This window comes from Cetorhinus maximus, chromosome 24, assembly GCF_964194155.1.
Source record: "Cetorhinus maximus chromosome 24, sCetMax3.hap1.1, whole genome shotgun sequence".
Classification (NCBI taxonomy): Eukaryota; Metazoa; Chordata; class Chondrichthyes; order Lamniformes; family Cetorhinidae; genus Cetorhinus; species Cetorhinus maximus.
Window position 1 is genome coordinate 11,160,273 of NC_135902.1, and position 19,878 is coordinate 11,180,150.

Consider the following 19,878-nt stretch of genomic DNA (forward strand, 5'->3'; position numbering starts at 1 on the left):
GGAGGTTGACAAGGAAAAAGAGGCAATAATCTACAAGAGGTGAAGGCAAATGTCCAGTCCATAAGAACATAAGGAACAGGAGAAGGCCATTCGGTCCCTCAAGCCTGTTCCCCCATTCAATAAGATCATGGCTGATCTGAATGTGTTCTTAACTTTTCTGCCTGCCCTCCCATAACCCTTGACTCCCTTGTCAATCAAAAACCTGTCTAACCTGGTCTTGAATCTATTCAATGACCCAGCTGCCACTGTTTGCTGGGGAAGAAAATTCCAAACACTGACAACTCTCTGAGAGAAGAAATTCCTCCTCATCTCAATCTTAAATGGGAGGCTCCTTATTTTCAAACTGTGCCCCCTAGTTCTGGATTCCCCCAGGGGGGGAATCATCCTCTCAGCATCTACCCTGTCAAGCCCCCTCAGAGCCATATATGTTTCAATAAGATCACCTCTCATTCTTTTAAACTCCAAAGAATAGAGGGCCATCCTGCTCAACTTTTCCTCCTAAGACAACCTCCTCATCCCAGGAATCAGCCTAGTAAACCTTCTCTGAACTACTTCCAATGTAAGTATGTCCCTCGTTAGTACGAAATTCCATGAAGATCCCCAAGGCTTTTATTTGACAGAAATGTTCTTTGCCCAAAAATTAATTTATTATAAATGATGTGCTATGCAAAATTATTTTACTTTATTTCCAGAAATCTCTGCAGGTTTAGTTAGATAAATAAGAGTGAGGTGAAGCTTTAAAATGTTTAACCTCCCATGTCTCTCGCTTTGGTAGTTTTTTATTATCTCTGGCACTCTTGAGCTGATCCTTTGTGCCAGCTTTGTATGAATTGATTTACACTTCACACTCTTTTCTCTTTTTGTAGACTGAAGTTTTTTTTCTTTTATTATAGAAACAACCTGGGAAAGGCCGACTAGCGCACCAGGGACACCAAAGAGTCCAATATCACAGATGAATTCCTTGCCTACAGGTAACTGAGCTTTGAATAACTGCTGACTGCTGAAATAAGCTTCAGAAATAACCTTGAATCTATTTAAACATTTTCACACTTTGGGTAAAAGAGAAATGGAGCTCTCTTAAAGAAAAGCAGATAACACTGAAGTGACACAACAGGCCAGGGGGCCCCTATGGAGAGAAAAATATGATATGTTTAGCTAGGTCTTACTTCCAGACAGAAAGATTAAAAATGAACATCTAAATAGAATCAGAAAAAGGAGGAGGGGAAACACAACCAAGATAACAGTTATCCAATCATGGACAGGAATAGTCTTGCAATTAAATATAGTATTTGAAAGGTGTGTATTGCACCTAATTTATTTAAATTAAGTTCTTGTTCGTCCTTCGCGGCAAAGATGACCATGCTCTTCATTTGGGGTATTTGGTAGGCTTCTGGAGTGTATGTAGGTGACTGCTAAGGTCGATCTGTGCCCAGAAAGTTCTGCCGCAAATAGGGCAGGATACAGCAGACAATTGAGTTTTGGACGAGTTGTTGGCTGGGGATTTTGTCTTCTTGCTTTTTCTCTCTGCCTCTGACTGGCGCTTGTCTTTGAAAGATGCTGCACTGTATTTGGTTGCGCCAAGTACGGCGACTCTGGGCAAGCTTCTCCAAGGACTCAAAGTCGATATCAGGACTCTGAAGTGAAGCCTTCTGAGTCTTCTTGTAGCGCTCCCTTTGACTGCCATGAGAGCGCACCCCAGACTTGAGCTCTCCATAGAATATTCGCTTTGATGAGCAAGTGTCAGGCACTCTGGCTACATGATCAGCCCAGCTCAGTTGTGACTGCCTGAATATGGTGTGGATGCTTGGCATACCAGCTCGGGTGAGCACCTTAGTGTCTGGTATTTTGTCCTGCTATCTGAGCTTCAGAAGCTTCTGAAGGCAGCTCCAGTGAAAGTGATTGAGCTTCTTGGCATGAGGCTGGTAAACAGTCGAAGTCTTGCATGTGTAGAGCAGATTGGTCAGGACTATTGCTCTATGGACTTTCAGTTTGGTAGGCAGACTTACTCCTCTTCACTCCCAGACTGATGTTCAAAATCTGCCGAAGGCTACGCTTGCTTTGGCCTTCTTGTGTGCATCTCATCAACAGTACAGACAGTTCAAGAGCATGTGCTGCCGAGATAAGTGAACTTATCCACTGCTGAAATGTTCTAGTCATGGACTGAAACCTTGGGCTGAAGATAGGGCTTTCTTGAAGCAGGCTGGTACATTACTTCAGTTTTCTTTGTGCTAAATGTAAGGCTGAAGTTGCCACATGTATTGAAGAACAACTCCATGCTACATTGAATGTCCAACTCTGACCCAGCAGCTAGTACAGAGTCATTGGCAAACAGGAAATTGCAAAGTATCTCCTTAGAGACCTTGGTCTTTTCCTGGAGTCTTCTCAGATTAAGCAGTTTTCCAACCATGTGATATCTGATTTTGATGCCAGATCACAATATTGAAAGACATCGGTGAGCATGGTGGAGAAAAACATGCTGAAGAGGGCTGGCGATAGTATGCAGCCCTCTTAACTCCATTAGCGATTGGAAATGGGTCAGAAGACTCACCAACATCCAGGACACATGTGAGCTTGCCATCATGGAACTGTTGAACCATTGTGATGAATTTCTCAGGGCAGCCAAATTTTTCCATTACCTTCCAAAGACCCTCACAGCTGACTGTGTTAAAGGCCTTAGTCAGGTCAACAAACATGATGTAGAGTTCCATGTTTTGTTTCTGGCATTCCTTCTGGAGCTGTCTAACTGCAAACACCATGTTAGTGATTCCTTGGCCTTTTCTGAAACCGTACTGACTCTGTGGCAGCAGATCCTGGTCGAAACGTTGCACTAAGTGGATCAGAAGGATTCTGGTGAAGATTTTGCCAGCAATGCAGAGGAGTGAGATTCCTCTGATTGTTGTAAGATTGGCGATTTCCTTTCTGCTTGTACTGGCGGACAATGGAGGCATCGCTGTATTCTTGTAAAATGGTTCCTTGCTGCTATGTAGACTTAGAGTTCAATGAATTTCTTGACCAGACATTGACCAGTCTTGTACCCCTCAGCTTGGATAGCATCAGCTTATTGAGCTTTGCTTCCAGACAGGAGTTTGATTGCTTTTGTTGTTTCTAACAGCGTGGGAGGGCCATTGAGAGAGCAGTTGATGGGAACCTGTGGCAGCCTGTTGATTGCTGCTTCATTAATGGCTGAAGGCCGATTGAGGACTAGGTTAAAATGTTCTGCCCACCTTCCTATAATTTGGGCTTTTTCTGTGAACACTGAGAACTGGTGATGAACCAGTAGACTGGGGCCTGTAGATGGATTTCAGAACGTCATAGAATCCTTCCAGTCTTTGTGGTCTGCATATGACTGAAGTTCATCTACTTCTGATTCAGCCAAGTGTCTTGCATCGCTCTGACCTTTCATTGGACAGCTCTGCAGATATTTCAATAGGCTTTGTGCTTGGATAGTGATGACTTGACATTAAGGTAAACCTTGTAGAGGCGATGTTTCTCCTCCAGTAGGTTCTGGATTACCTCATTGTTTTCATCAAACTAATCTTGCTGCTTCCGTGAGGTAGAGCCAAGGGCCTCCAAAGCAGTGGCATACATTATATCCCAAAGATTACCCAGGCATTCTTAATGCAATGCTTGTCAATTTTCACTGTACACAGGCGACGCTTGCGTTTCTCTTAAAGAGATTCCTTCATGACTGCCTGTTTGAACCTTGACACATTGAGATGTTTCTGGGACCTTCATGCCTGTATTGGAGGATAGATCTTGATGTTTAGCTTTGAAATGATAAGATGGTGGTCAGTCCAGCAGTCAGCACTGCACATGGCTTTCCTGCCTGTACTTCTGTCTGGTAGTGACACAGTCCATTAGATGCCAATGCATAGAATGGGGGTGCATCCACAACATTGTGTCGGGATTAGGGAGATGGAAAACTGTGTTGGTGATTAAGAGCTCATGCTCAGCACACTTCTTAAGTAACAGGAGACCATTTCTGTTACAACTGCCAACCCCGTTTTTCCCGATGATCCCTTCCTACACCTGGTGACCTGCACAAACTCTTGCATTGAAGTCATCAAGAATGATTAGCTTGTCTAACTATGGCACAGGAGCAGTCAAGGAGTGGAGGTCATCATGGAATTCATTCTTGACTCCATCAGGGTTGGTTATGGTCGGGGCGTACGCACTGATGCAAGTTGCTTGTCTGTTGCCATGCAGGGGGGCGAGGGGTGGTTTAAATGTTATCAGACGATCATTAACATCCTTTGAAAAACAAGTCAACTTACGAGATGGTTCATGACAGCAAAACCTACACCATCTTTGCGCCGTTCTTCTTTTCCACAGCCACTCAAAAGGAATGTTTAACCTGCACCGATTTCTTTGAACAATCATCCTTAGGTAGACAAGTCTCGCTGAGGGTGGTAGCCTGGATGTTATATTGAGTCAGCTCTCTTCCGATAAGAGCACTTCTTCTCTTGGGTTGTTGGCTGTGGAGTTGTCCATGAGGTTGCGCATGTGCCAGTGGTGAGCAGTGTCACCTTTGCTTTCTTCTTTGAGACTGACTTGTGGCTGCTGGCAAGGGAGGTGAAGCAGACTATGTTCAGGGCACTGTTCCTAGCCCCTTTCATGTACCAGGGAGATGAGCATTATGGCCCTGAAAAGGGCTGCTCAGTCACTTGGGGTTGCCAAGTTCCACTTCTGGTTCCATCCAGTGAAAAACCACTCCATGGCCTGGGCCGCCTGTGTGCAGGTTCATGGCTACAGCCCCCAGTGAATCCACACATGCTGCCACATCACTCGCCAATTGCCACATGGCTTGTGGATGTCAGACGATAGAAAGACAATGAACATGACTTGTTTGTGAATTGGATTATAGTGAGGGAGAGTTACGCATCGTCAGCCTCATTCTCTTCCTGACCTATCTTGGTCCAGTGGCAAGTTATTACTATGTGACAGTGGCCACGCCCCAGCAAATCACTTCGACAGGTGGGCCAAACCAGGTGACGGTAGCCGTAGGGTCTCCCACAGCAGGCGACTTAAGGATTTGTCCATCCTGTCATGTGAAGCCTGATTCTGGCGAGCTGGGGCGGGTGAGTCCAATCTAAGATCCACTGGTCTTGAAGGCAGGTCAGCACCGTGTTGTGGAACGCGTAGAGCTCAGCAAGGCAGAGAAGGGTCCTAGTCGCCCGCAGCACCTGGATCTATCTCGAGCCGCCTAGATTTATCTTGCCACAAGTTTGGAAAAAGAAATAAAAACAAATTTTTAACTTTGTTGGCCTAGTATGGTCATGCATTCTTAATTCCCTGTTGCTTGACTCAATATTAAGAAAACTTGAGAAATTGAATATGGAAAGATTGACATTTGTCATTCTGGTAACCAACTGGCTGAATGGTTCCAATTTTTAGACAAAGTCCCAATCAGGCTGAATTAGGTCCAGTTTTGAAACATATGCTTTTCTATGGAAGAGAGCCTGTTTAAACTGGCATGTCTGTGGAGAGAGAAACCGAGTTAATGTTTCAAATAGATAACTCTATCAGAACTGCTCTTGCTCTCAATTTTAAATAGGTTATTTTTCCAAATTAATCAATGAAAGACTGATGTAACTATATTTCAGCGTATACGTGTCGTTTCACAAAATGCTAAATCTTACGTTGAAATCACGAAAGGAATTTTCCCCTGATCCACCTTGTTGTATCATCCTACCCATGACTGCAAGCCAGTTGGAGTAACTGCTATAGAGAACTCATTGTCTTTGACACTGTATCATGTGGCCTGACTCTTCAAGTCTCACAATTACTGGTTGCCAAGCTCGGTACCTCTTCTTTTCCTTCTGTAAGAAAAACTGCACTTCTATTTTTTTCTTGGAGAGCAACAATGTCAGGGGTCTAGGCAAGGGAGGTGAAACAGACAATGTTCAGGGCACTGTTCCTAGCCCTGTTTTTCCAAACATGTGGCAAGGTAAGTCTAGGCGGCTCGAGATAGATCTGGGTGCTGCGGGTGACTAGGACCCTTCTCTGCCTTGCTGAGGTCTACGCGTTCCACAACACGGTGCTGACCTGCCTTCAAGACCAGTGGATCTTAGATTGGACTCACCAGTTTCTCACACGCTCAGCTGGGATTACTGCATGGCGAGAGAAGACCTAATCATTGCCTAAGTAATATTGTAAATGGGGGAGAAGGGCCCTCAGCTCTAATGCCTGCAATGCTGGGTTAACTTTGGAGTCGTAATTGCAGTCAAAATTTGATACAATTTTACTGGTAAGTTTGTGAACTCACCACCACCCCTCTCCCCAATAAAAAAACTATAGGATTTATATGAAAACATCAAGAACAATAAGCTGCAGCTTTCAGAATGCTAGCTTCAAGTGACTACTTCCCCCAGACCATGGAGCTACACTCTGCACAAGTCAGGAAAGAAGGGGAGAAAATTAAGGAGATGTAAAGAAACAATTGTTAAGTTGCCAATTAAGACAGATGACTCATTGTAAACATCTCTTTAAAACTTCAGCCCAAACACACTGGGACCTAATTGCAGAGTTGTTGTAGGCGATTGAAATTCTCCCTTTAGAAAGACTGATACTATCTAATAGCATGACTTGAAAGATAACTTTCATGGAACAAATATACATGGAACAAAAAAGTTAAGGCAACAAAATAGCTGTGCTACTCATTATCTATGACTAACATAAGAACTGAAGTTTTATGGTACAGGGCCTTTGGAATGTGTAACACTGAGGAGTATTTGCTTAACAAAATTTTTATAACTTAAAAATACACTCTTGATTCAATTTCAGATGCAATTTTATTGCAAGTATTTCCCTTATAAAAGATAGCAAGTATGTTATCAGTTGTTGACTCCAGTTGTGTCATTATGACTCACTGGTACTGTTCACATCAACAGACTAGGTCCTCCCTGTAATGATTTTTTTGGCAGGCTTGTGTGGTTGTGATATCATATAATGGAATGATGGAAGAAAGTCAAAGTCACAGCTGCAATTAGCAACCACACCTTTTGCAGCAAAGCACAGATTTTATAGCTTTCTGTAGCTTTCAGCCAATTATTTGTCCTTTTAATTGCTGCATATATTGGCCAGAACACACAGCTTTCTTCACCTCCAACAAAATGTCCGAGACTGTCAGGAAAATGTGCCATCTCCAGAGGTGTCCATGGAAACTATCGCTTGTGTTGGGCCTTGGACCTACTGGTACCAGTTTGTTTACTTTGCCATTCACGAGTGAAAAGTTACACTAAAGCAAATACTTCATTAGGAGGAAGCACTTTGGGAATTATCTCAGACCAAGGGTGGGAAGTGAATCAATGTCTTTAGAGTCGTGGATGACAAAAAGGCACTTATTTTTGGACCATATTGAAAATCAGACCTTGTCTAGACTAGATCAGATCAGTCTTTTATATTGAGGCTGTTTATGTTTGTATTACAGTGAATGGCTTTCACTCATCAGGGAGCCTGTCACATCATTCGGAGACCTCACACATGGCCTTGAGAAAGACCAGCAGTGATCCACAGGTATGTTCTTCACCCTTCAGCACAGCTTTGGCACACAAGTATCATAGTCCTGTAGTGCGGGATTCCCAGACCTGGGCTAGAAATTAACCCTTAATACACACGTGTCCAATCAGCTATCAGCCATTTCTAGACATCGAACCCCGTGGCAATTTTGTCCCCAAAACCCAGGCAATTTATTTACAGACTTATGCTTTTATGTTCTACTCATAACTTTGCTCTGTTCGATTTTGGATGTCTAGAAATTCAATTTTTATTTTGGTTAGTTGGTGGTTAGGTCCTAAATCAGAAGGGCAGGATTTATTATAGTACCTGCTTGATTGAGATTTATGCAAATCAGTGAGAATATTGATTCTAAGCTTCCTGTGAAACTCCTCGGTACATATTTTATGTAGTCCATTGCCTTAGAAGTAGTTTTGCTTAAAACAAGTGTGCTGGGTGCATGGAATTGCTCACTTTTGGATATTGCATTACATAAATGAAAAACTAGAGAGTATGATTTGGCTTTTCCTGTGAACACAGAAATTGTTACATTGACATATGGGCAGTGGAGTTGGCAACCATCCTGTGCTGTAATTTTTGTAATTCTCTCCTTTATTGAGACCAAGCCCATGGAATGGTTTGGAAGTGTTGGAGCTGAGCTGACTTTAGGACAGTATGCCCTGTGGGAAGTGCTGCAAACATCGATTTGCTGCTCTGTGTGTGTGATCTATGTTTGGTTCAGGTCAATCTATGCTGGATAATTTTCAGTGTGTGCCATCCAAGTACATGTTGGCTCTGAATGATGTTCCCATTTGAGAGTTGTCACCTCCTTGAAGAACTCAAGTCCAAACCAGAGTCCAAGAAGACCAGGGGAGAGTTTGTTAAAAGTGATATTGTCTGTGGAGTCTGCGCACAGCTTGTGCAGTGCAGAGGGATTCTGTCTATAACTAGAGGATGACTATCAGTGGATTATTGGATTACAATTAGTTACAAATAGGATATCAAGGCAATTCACGTATTACTGCCAGAGCAGAACCTGACTGTTATTGGTAATTACTGTTAGTTATTGGTCCAATTCCAATGAGTTATTAGTGGAAGCCGTTTCTCCTATCCCTGCTTTCTTCCATGCGATCCTTTGCCCGCTTTTAGTTCCCCTTCTTCTCCAGCCTAGTTTCCTTCCTTTGTCAGTTCTTGCACACCAGTTACTGGCATCAAATCACACTGCAAGATAAGACAATCAAGATGATCTCACCTTTCATGAGATATGTGCAATACCATTCTCAGGTGTCATGTGGTCAGACATCATGTGATCAAACTTCCAGTAATACCTCTGGCCAGACTTGGTAACCCGGATAAGGAGGGAAGTTGTCTCCAAGGGTTTCCAAGGTGACCATGGAAACCATGGGTTGGATTTTTTGGTGTGCTGAGCCCCCTGTGTCCTGCCTCCCAAGCAATGATGGGATGAAGTCCTTAAGCAACCATTAATTGGCCACTTAAAGACCTCAATTGACCCACGAGCAGGCTGGGCCTCCCAATGGGTCCCCTGTAAAATTGCAGTGGGGGCAGGGATTGGCAGGTAGGCACAGTGCCCCCTCCTGCCACCCTGCCCTGCAGGGGGCTGGGAGAGAAGGTGGAGTGTAAAGTCCAGCCCCATGTTTTCTCATGGAACTTGGACCTTCTAGAAAGGATGGTGTCATTTAGCTCTTAAACTGTCGTGCCACCAATGTTGGACTGTAATTGGTACCAGCACCATTATGATACTGTGTAACTAGCAACAGCATATTGTGCAATTTATCTATGGCTATGGAAGTGTACTATTATTGTAATAAAAACTTATTACTATGCAAATTATGTGAAGGCTGCATTCAGAACAGCATCCTCAACCTGTATTTCAATAGACCTTGGGCCTCCAGAAGATAAGCATTGGGACTGCACAACAAGAAGAGTGAGCTTGTGTGCTCTTCTAATGCCTCAATAGGAACTTAAAACCGACATTGGGCCTGTAACAAAACAGCAGCTTTTGTCAAGTCTCATGTAGTTTTTTACTCAAGGCAGGCACTTAAGAAGCAGAATAATGATTCACTTTTGCCCATTCATGTGCTAATCTGTTAAATGGGCCCATTGAGAGGAATGCTTTTCTCCTTACTTACAAACTGCCCGAGTTGAGCCAATGAATTTATTTTTTAAAGGAACATCAGCCCAAATTTAAGGCAAGGGGAGAGCCCAGGATGAGGTGGTCATAAGGTCCCAAGTCTGGCACCTTTGGGACCACGAATGTGTCAGATTTTGGATTTTCCCATAATTTGGATATCCAACCTGTACACTATCTGAAACTAATAAAAACCCTGTAATATGCTTCGTAAAGGGAAGGGAAAACCTGTTTCATTGTTTAAAATACAAAAATAAATACATTTTCCTCCTCCTCCCCTCCCCACCTCCTCCTCTTTTGTTCAAGAGGCAGTGAACTATGCTGGGTATAATTCCACCAGCACTGACAGAGAGTAACTTCCTCCATGATCCTAGTGGTTTTAGGTAGCACAGATCCCAAACTTGCCCTTACCTAATGTCTGGGTACCTTCATTTCCTAAGGGATATCACTTGATAGCCGATATCTGTCATGGGGAGGCGATGGTGTAGTGGTATTGTCACTGGACTGGGGATCCAGAGACCCAGGGGTAATGCCCTGGGGACCAATCTAATAAAAATCTGGAATTAAAATTCTAATGATGACCATGGAACCATTGTCGATTGTCATATAAACCCATCTGGTTCACTAATGGGTGAATTTCCTTCCATTAGGGAAGGAAATCAGCTGTCTTTACCTGGTCTGATCTACATGTGACTTCAGACCCACAGCAATGTGATTGACTCTTAAATGCCCTCTGAACAAGATCAGTTGGGGATGGGCAATAGATGCTGGCCAAGCCAGTGATGCCTACATCCCATGGACGAATAATAAAAAAAATTATATATAAAATAAAAGACTCTTCAGCTTCTCCAAATCATTTGAATGGCTTTCTCCTTCCTGCATCATTCGGCCCATTGTGCCTGTTCCACCTCATTGAAAAAGGTATTTAATTAATCCCACTCCCTGCTCCTGCAACCCCTTCTCCCCTTTTAGTATTATTTCATTCCCTTTTGAAGGTGACCATTGGATCTGCTCCAACATCCTTCAGGCAACGCCTTTCTGTATCATGACTCACTGCATAAAAAAAAAATCTGCTCATTTCCCCTCTGGCTCTTGAGGTAGTTATCTTACATCAGTGTCCTCTAGCTACTGATCCTCCTGCCAGTGGAACAGCTTCACCCTAATCACCCTACTAATACTTTCATACAGTCATTTGGTAGCACGTGAATATTGCTGAAAAGAGAGCTTTTTACCTTACACTCATCAGGACAAACACAAGAATACCAAATTTCAAATGATCACAGCAATTTATACTACTGCTGATTGGTTGGCAAGTTGACTCTGGCTGAGGCATGGGCATAGAGAGAGCAATGGGTAATTATAGGCTCCTTGAGCTCCTGGGCAATGCAAATAGGGCAAGAGCTTGAACATATTACTTTTGTTTGCAGAGAACGGGCCCCTGAGTATGAATGTATGTTGCTTCCAACAAGCGTAAATGAGCCATATTATGAGCTCCACTGATTATCTTAAATTAGTTGTTAGTGTAGCTATTAACACACACAGGTTTGTTTAGCAAATGCTGTCCAATCACGGAATCACATCTAACAGTGGATGTAGAATTGACATACATTCATACACGGGGACCCCGTTCTCTGCAAACAAAACAAATATGTTCAAGCTTTATGCCTTTCTTGAATTACCTGGGAGCTTGGAGATTGTATAGCTTCTGTTATAGATCCTGTTGCTTTCTCCAGGACAATGCCTTGGCCAATCAGATTCGACTTGTCAACCAATCCGCATCCTTTCCTCCTGTAGTATAAATTGTTGTGGTCGTTTGAAATTTGGCATTCTTGCATTTGTCCTGATGAGTGCAAGGTGAAAAGCTTTGGCTCCATGACTCTCTTTTCAGCAATAATACCCTCATTATTTACTACATTTCTGAGGCACTACAATTTATTATAGTTATTGATGGTGAGGACAGAACATGCCGGGGCTCATTGGGTATGTAGACTGCCTGGTGTAATACTAAGTTATATTAAACCGAAAGCCCCTTGCTGATTCCTGGTCAGTGCTTCAGAAATTGATGTAAGCGAGGGTGATCCTGTGGTATGGCAGTGGGCCTTGGCGGTATCGACTGGGAAGGGCTGGGAATCAAAAGTGTCCAGCCGTGGGAACTCTGTCCAGCTGATGCCCTGTGTGTGTGTGTGTGTGTGTGTGTGTGTGTGTGTGTCTGTGTGTGTGTGTGTGTGTGTGTAGTGTCTCATCTGAAAGAACTCAACTTTGGCATAACTGGCGCCCAATGTAAAATGGCCACTCTCAGTGGAAGGAGAAAATGGCAGGGGCTGACCAATGTGATCCAAGGGACATCATCTGTTATCTTTGAGGGTTGAAAAAATATAAGGAAGATAACCTGCGGAGCTGGGAGCACTGGTGCAGAATCTGCATTGATTTGTGAGAGACCTGAGTCTGGTATACTTGTGTCTGCCCAGGATCCATTCTCCAAACTCGGCTCAAACGGAGTCAGCAAGCTGTCAAATTATTGGAGTGTTACTAGCTTGGCAGATCCACTAATTGATTTGAGTGAGTAATACACTTAGCGGGGGCTGATCAGTATATTTCATTAACATTGGTTGTGATGACGGGGTGGGGAGCACTGCATATAACTGTGTGTAACAAAGCTGTAATGTTCTGAACAAGTGTGGGTTTGGCAGTGAAGGAGTTAAAGAGAAGAAGCAAGCATTGTTGAAGGGTGCCCACATGGGGGAGGTGGGAGGGAAGGTTGGAAGTTCCTGTGTATCGAGTCCCTAGATGATTTCCCACTTCCCACAGGCATTCATGCACTGATTCACTCGCCTTTGCTATGGCCGCCTCAGGCGGTCACTGAAAGCTCCGGACGCTCTTATTTGTCTCACCAACCAGATCCGACGAGTTTGAGTCACAAGTCACCACCCTGGAGGGCGAGCGACTTGGGAGAAGCTGGGTCAGAACTGGCTTCGAGTGAGCTGAAGTGATAAAGAGTTCAGGCCAGACTTTCTTGTTTTCCTTGCCTTGGACAGGATGACTACTGACACTTCAATCTCTTTCCCTCAGAGTCCCGGAGTAGGGTCGCCCACCCGAAGACAGAGTAAAGAGAGCACCATTACGGTGAGTACGCTGCTTTAAGGACACAATGGGGGAAAAAACCCACCCAAAAAAATCAACAGCAAGGCTTGTTATTAAAATAATTTCAGCAGTTTGTTGTTGCTATGGTGACAGAGCTGAATAGAGTGGGACGAGCGGAAGCTCAGAATTATTTACAAGCGCCGAGAGGAATCTGTTCCATTTCCAGATCTTTTAAGAGACAAATATTTTATTTCAGAACTCATTTTTCTTCAATCTCTGAATAACCTAATAATGATGGTGATGTATTGTACACTGGAGCCAGAAGAAATATGTGCATCTAGAGAGAGAGAGAGAGAGAGAGAGTTGATTCAGTGTTACACAGTCTGTGAACTGTGGGACACGAAAACCTGCAGCTAGCAGCTGGGCTCCATTCTATTTGTAGTGCATTAACCATATGTTTTCCAAGTTGTCTTGCAGTTTTCGGTCCTGTAAGTTTTGTGCCAGTGTTTGCTCCCATAAAGGTACAGTTTGTCCCTGTTGCAGAGACTCACTTAAGTGGATCAGTGCAAAATCGTGCTTTACCCCCAATCGGCCACATGATCTAGGAATTCTACAATCCACACTTCGGTTGAGTGAAACTCCACACCAGGAACCAACCACCTCCTGCAAAATCTCTTTAAGTAGGGGATTTTGAGGTGCTGTGCACTGGCGCTGTCTTGCTTGTTCAATCAAATCACAAAGTGATTTTCCACCTTTTTCTAGGCACCTAGAATAGGGCAGGAATTGGGGATTCTGAATAGGGCATTCTAGGCATGAATGGGGAAAGCTCCCCAGTCCCATGGCTATACTTTATTAGGCAGTTGTCAGCTCCCAATTTTCCATTTTAAACACTGGTGCAGCCAGAAAACAAAAAAAAAGACTTGCATTTATACTTCACAACCTCAAGACGTCCCAAAGAGTGTTACTGCCAGTGATATAAGTTTTTTTGCAGTCCCAGTCACTGTAGGAATGTAGGAACTGCAACAGACAACTTGTGCACAGCAAGATCCCAGAATCAGCCATGTGATGATGACCAGATAATCTGTTGTCGCAACACTAGTCACAGGAGAGAAACTGCAAAATAGTGTCATTGGATCTTCTACATCCGCCCAAGAGTGTAGACCGGGCATCAGATTAACATCTCCCCTGAAAATTGGCACCTCCAACAGTGCAGCACTCCCTCAGCACTGCGCTGGAGTGTCAACCTCAATTATGTGCAAAGGAAAAACACTAGCACTGCACTGTGCTATATTACAAAGATGGCTATCATTTTGTCTTTATCAGCTGCGTAGCTATGCCACCATGAAGCCTTGGAGACCATGCAATGGTGTTTGAATTTGTGGTCCTGTTATGTTGCATATATTTCAAGTTGGTGATGCTTGGTGTTATAATTAGGATTTATCCACCACTGAGTCCACAGCACTAAGAACAGCCCTTTCCTCTCCGCTCCACCCGGGAAGATAGCGAAGCGCATCAAGAAGGTGGTGATTGTGGGGAAATATGGAACCCATTATGGAGCCTCACTCCGTAAGATGGTGAAAAAGATTGAGATCAGCCAACACGCCAAATACACCTGCTCCTTTTGGGAGAAAACAAAGATGAAGTGGAGGGCGGTCGGTATCTGGCGTTGTGGATCTCGCACGAAGACAGTGGCTGGAGGAGCTTGGGCCGACAACAACACCGCCGTCGTTACAGTAAAGTCTGCAATTCACCGTCTGTGGGAGCTGAAGGATCAGTAAGCACTGGCTGTGGAGTCTGACCTCTTCCGGAAGTTTATGTGTCCTCAGACTTCTTAGTAAAATGTTAAATGAATAAAAAAGAACAGCCCTTTCCAAAACCCCCCATCATTCAAATGGGGTCAGCAATAAATATGAGTGCAATGGGTATTTGATTATGTCCCCCTGCTATATTGAATTCCACAAATGCTCCTGACACACACTTAATTGAAAGATGCCTTCGAGATCAAAAATAAGGACAAAATAAGTTTGTCTCTTTCCAAATGAGAAGATAACTGCCATGTACCATTAGAGCAGAGTTTCAGTTTTAAGCTCTGCTCTACATAGCTCTGCTGAGAACTTATTGCACTATTCCAATTACCAATCTAATTGATTTCCACAGAACCTTCCTATCAGTTGCATGTTATCTATATAAGCGTCTTCAGTAAATGTACAAAGGTTACATGGTATTGATTCCTACTTAACAGCGCAAATTGTTCATTATAGGGTATTCTTGTGAGTTAATTCCCTCATCAGTCCTTGGACAGCAAATCTTAGGGGAGTGTGCACCAAAATTCCTATTGTGTTCTTGGCAGACGAGGTTCTGTGCTAAGAGCATGAACTTGTAGCATTAACTTTTGAATTCTCATAGTAATATGATTCCCACATATTGCTTGGTAAAAATTATTTCTTTCAGTTCTCCGATAGTTCAGCTGTTTAACGTATCAAGCAGTTGTTTCATACGGTGCAGGTTCCTCTTGCCAATTTTCATGCTTCCGCTCATTTTATCCTGGTTCATGCTCCGCCTGAGGGACTTGAGCATATAATCTAGGCTGACACTTCAGGGCAGTACCGAAAGAGTGCTGCACAGTTTGAGATGGTGGGGTGAATTTTTTGCTTTGGGTTGGGAAATAGGAACTGGAACTATAACTGGGTCCTGACCGGCCCAGCTGCAGGAAGCAGTGACTCTTTGGGAGTTTGACTGTGACGTCGCTTAATTGGCATGGATGTAGGTCCCCTGTCCAATTCAGGGCGTCAGCATACTGGGTGTTTAGTTTTCTCGTTTGCTTCAAAGGAGTCAACAATGACCTAGAGCTCAGTTTCTGAGTGAGTGCGCACACAAGCGTCATCTGCGCACTGAAGCTCAATGACTGAAGTGGGAGTTTAGTTTTGGATTGAAGGTGGCGTAGGTTGAACAGTTTTCAGTCTTTTCTGTAGGTTATCACCATACCTGTGGATAATTTGCTGGAGGTGAGGTGCAGTGTTGCAGTGAGGAAAATAGAGAAGAGGGTTGATGCAGTGACACAGCCTTGTTTGACCCCAGCCTTCACTGAAATAGGGTCTGTGATAGTTCCATTGGTGAGGCCCATGGCTTGGATCTCAAATCCGATACTAAGGCAGCAGTGATCCGTGTGCTCCTATGTGCTTCAGAGTCTTGGGCACCCTACAGCACCCTCAAAGCACTGGGCAAGGATCACCAGCGGTGCATTCACAAGATCCTCCAAATCCAATGGCAAGAAAGGTGCTCTAACAACAGCATCCTCTCCCAAGCCAACATGCCCAGCATTGAGGCATTAATCACTCCACTGGCCAGGACGTGTTGTTTGTATGCCTGACACCAGACTCCCGGAGCAACCGTTCTACTCACAACTTGGCCGTGGCAAGAGGCTCCCAGTCGGACTTTAGAGGTGTCTTCAAAGCAACCCTGAAGAAATCAAACATCCCAACTGACTCACGGGAGTCAGGGGGTCACTGGCCAGCGATCAGCCAAAATGGAGAAAATTCGGGAAGGCACCAAACCCATGGAGAGACTTTATCAGAAGCATGCAGAGGCAAAACCAAGGTATCAGAGAGAGCACACAAATTTCCAAACAACCCATCTACCCAACCCTTCATGCACCATCTGTACGGCATGTGGCAAAGCCTGCAGGTCACACATTGGACTTATCAGCCATCTCAGAACCCATCGAACCAGAGTGGAAGTGAGTCACCCTCGATCCCGAGGGACTGGCTGAGAAGGGGAAGGGTGGCAGGTGGGCTTTCAAAACTGGAGGGCTGATCAAATGCCTTCTGGCTGCAAAGAAGCAGCTGGTTGTAATGAATGGTATGTTATTCAAAGGGCTCTTCAATATGAAGGTGCCCATTGAGCAACTCTTTTAAAAATGCAAGTAAAAGATAGAAAAAGTAGCATGCCACCACTGTGGGGAGGGGAGGGTGGGATATGAGGCAGGTAGTGGGAGGAGTGGGGAGCAGGATGATCAACCCTTTACAGGACCTGAGTCCACTGTCCTGTTCTCCCCCCTCCCACCAGCAACCCTCTCCCCTGCTCTCTTAGCTCTGGCAGCACTGCTTGTACTGACCCCCCATGGCAGGCTGTCCCTTAAATTTCTCCGTGAGAGTTGGTCACCCTGGTGGGGAGGAAGGAGGGAATCCCTCTATAAGGTGACCTTTGGCTACACCTGCACCCAGGCAGGCTGGTGGGGCCTGTAGGCCTGCCTGAAGCACAGGCCCACACCCTGCGCACCCCCTCTCCCACCCTCACGCCCATTCTCCCCAGCTTGCCGCTGAGTGCCGGCCTCCAGGCAGTTGAACCTCCCCGTGTTGTGTTGTGAAATTGGAGGCCCACTGGAAAAACCGGTGCGGGCGATGCCAGGAAACCGGAATGGCAGCCAGGCGCTGATGTTTTGTGGCCCTGTCCACCTCTGTTCTCAGCCTCAGCAGGGCCTGAAATTCTTGCCTCATATCTTTCGAAAGAGATGTTAAACTGAAATCTTGTCAGCCCCTTTTGGTGGATTTAAAAGATCCGTGGCACTGTTCAAAGAGGAACAGTGACGTGCGCCCAGTGCTTTGGCCAACATTTACCCCTTGACCAACTCTCTAAACAGGAACACAAAAATAAAATACCACAGATGCAGGATCTGAAATAAAAATCAAAAATGCTGGAAATGTTCAGCAGGTCAGGCAGCATCTATGGAAGGGGGAGAAACAGTGCTAATGTTTCTGAGAAAAGGTCATCAACTTGAAACATTAGTTTTCTTTCTCTCTCCTTGGTTGCTGCCTGACCTGCTGAATATTTCCTGCATATTCTTGTTTTTAACTCAAGACAGAAGAACTGGCCATTGATCATATTGCTAATTTTGGAATCTTGCTGTGCGCAAACTGATTGCCATGTGCTCCACATTACAACAGTGACTGCACTTCAAAAGCAATTCATTGTTTCTAAATTGCTTTGGGACATTTTGAGATTGCCAAAGGTGCTATAATGAAAGTTTTATTTTGCAGAGGTGTTTATTGCTTATTGGGGTATATGGGTGACACGTTCTGTGCACTTGGTCATCAAGCACTTTCCAATACCTTGCCTGTGAGGAACATTCTGCATGTGTGAACCTCATTGAGTGTTAACGTGATTTTTGACTCCGAAAAGCATTTTAGCTCAGTCCAGATCTTGTTTTCACCCCAATTAGCCACATGCGTGCACTTGGTAGCAGAAGTAGTTGCATTCAGGACACGCACTCTGCCAATCTTGCTTTACTCCCCCCAGCTCAGTGGTACTGAAGGTAATTATACTGTCACTCTTGCTTCTGAGGCTTAAATCAGCTAACTGTACAGAGCTAATGGATCTGCATTGCTCAGTTGTTCACTGGTGTAACCAGCTTCAGGGAGCGAAAAGATGGCAGCCTTTTTTTAAAATAAAAAAAAAATCTTAGTCCTTGTAATCTACACCCTCACAGTTCTGTGGGAAGAATTCATTCACGTGAGCCTAATGGTCAGACTCTAATGGTTACTTGCGGTTTGGTTGGGGGAGGGCGGAATATGTGACAATCCACAACTTTTGGCAGTGCTGAGCATCTTTGTGTTCAGTGTCCATCCGGTTTGGCAATGAAAGAAGATGCCTTCTATGTTCTCCAGCCCAATGTTGTGGGCATGTATCTGGCACTGAGCCTTTTGTTTCATAAAAACTCTGAAAGAACCCAAACATTCATCCCAAATAACAGTTATATTGTAATTACAGAACAGTCAACTTTACCACAATGCACGATGAATAATAGATGGCTGGCAGTAAGTTAAAAGGCAGTCATTCAATCATACAGTTCTATTGATGCCATAAACCTCAGGAACAGAGTTTGAGTAGACCTTTGTGATTGAATTGCTGTTTCTATCTCTTGTTTTTTGCAAAAAGGTAACACATTTTGGTGTTATTTATCAATAATTTACATCACATGTACTTAACAGTTTGGCCTCCATAATTGACGTGGATACCATTGTTTGTTTGTAGCAGTTTATCCAAATTGTAACCTTTGTAAAATGAACTATTTGGCATAGGTGAAGCTGTCTTACATTCATTCCAGTTTTTACTATGTATGCTTGGCAAAAAAAATAGCTGCTGTGCAACACACACAGGGGCCAATAACTTTCTTTACTCTCTTCTGGAACACTTGCAGTTTTTTGTACTTCAGATGTTTGTTACCTACAGACCAATACAGTAGTGCTAATGGAATACATGAGATCAGTGGTGTGAGCCTAATGGATAAGAAAAATAGACATGGTCAAATTATATCTTACTAATGAGTTTTGTGCCTGTACGAATTCACTAAGTATTCTCCTGGCTTTCTAAGCATGTAGCATAATTGGCACTTAATTAGATTGTGCAATCATCAAATATTCACCTCCGCACCAACTAAAGTATCGTAAATGAAACTCATTGTAAACATTCAAAAATTCAAACTGCATCTGAAGTCCTACCTGGAACTGTAGCCTGGAGCTCAACTTATGAGCAGGTCGAGGTAGATATTTTATGCATAGAGACATGCATTAGATATCCCAGAAGTCCAGTTTCCAAATTTTTGAGTCGGGGAGCAACATCAAGGAAGATTAACTTATTAAAAGCACGCATGACACAGAGAGGAGGAGCAATGTCTCACCTGAGGAGGAGCATTTTCTCACCTTCTTATGTTGTTGGTATCATCGTAGTCATCATCAATCCTTAACCAGTTTTATTCTAAGACTTGCTGCCTTTAAGGCCTCATGTAAGTCTGGGACTGCTGCTCTTTCTTTCGTACAGTTTGTATTTTCAGCTGTTGTCTATCTGCTGCTTGTCTGATGGAGCAAGTGATGGATTGATTTGTCTTGTCCATAAATTATGATGCCTTTTCTGTGCGTACTCATTGCATATATAAATAGTCTTTATGTTGTGACTTGTTGGATATGCCCAAAGTATCATATTCTGGACTCAGTTTTGTAAACCAGAGTTTGTTCTTCATTAATTTGACCTCATATTGTCATTGTTCCAATTATCAAAAATCCAATAACTTTCAGAAGCTGAATTCAAAATTGAGCAATTTTTGTTTCCCTTTTGCCTGAAATGATCAGGACTAGGGTTTAGGACTAGGACTCATTGCT

The 19,878-nt window shown here is 43.8% G+C and overlaps 1 protein-coding gene and 1 pseudogene across 6 annotated transcripts in view; both read left to right on the top strand.

The window, feature by feature from the left end:
- The window catches only part of gas7b (growth arrest-specific 7b), a 418,502-nt gene that overhangs the window by 289,686 nt on the left and 108,938 nt on the right, over nucleotides 1–19,878 (top strand). For 5 of the 6 annotated variants that reach the window (XM_078570742.1, XM_078570747.1, XM_078570746.1 and 2 more), the window contains exons 3-5: nucleotides 894–971; nucleotides 7,430–7,515; nucleotides 12,713–12,766. In XM_078570742.1, coding sequence (XP_078426868.1) covers nucleotides 894–971; nucleotides 7,430–7,515; nucleotides 12,713–12,766 — 218 coding nt within the window. The remainder of the gene's footprint in view (nucleotides 1–893; nucleotides 972–7,429; nucleotides 7,516–12,712; nucleotides 12,767–19,878) is intronic. The other variant, XM_078570743.1, reaches the window with a different exon arrangement.
- Nucleotides 13,019–14,502, top strand: LOC144699588 (large ribosomal subunit protein eL43 pseudogene; annotated as a pseudogene).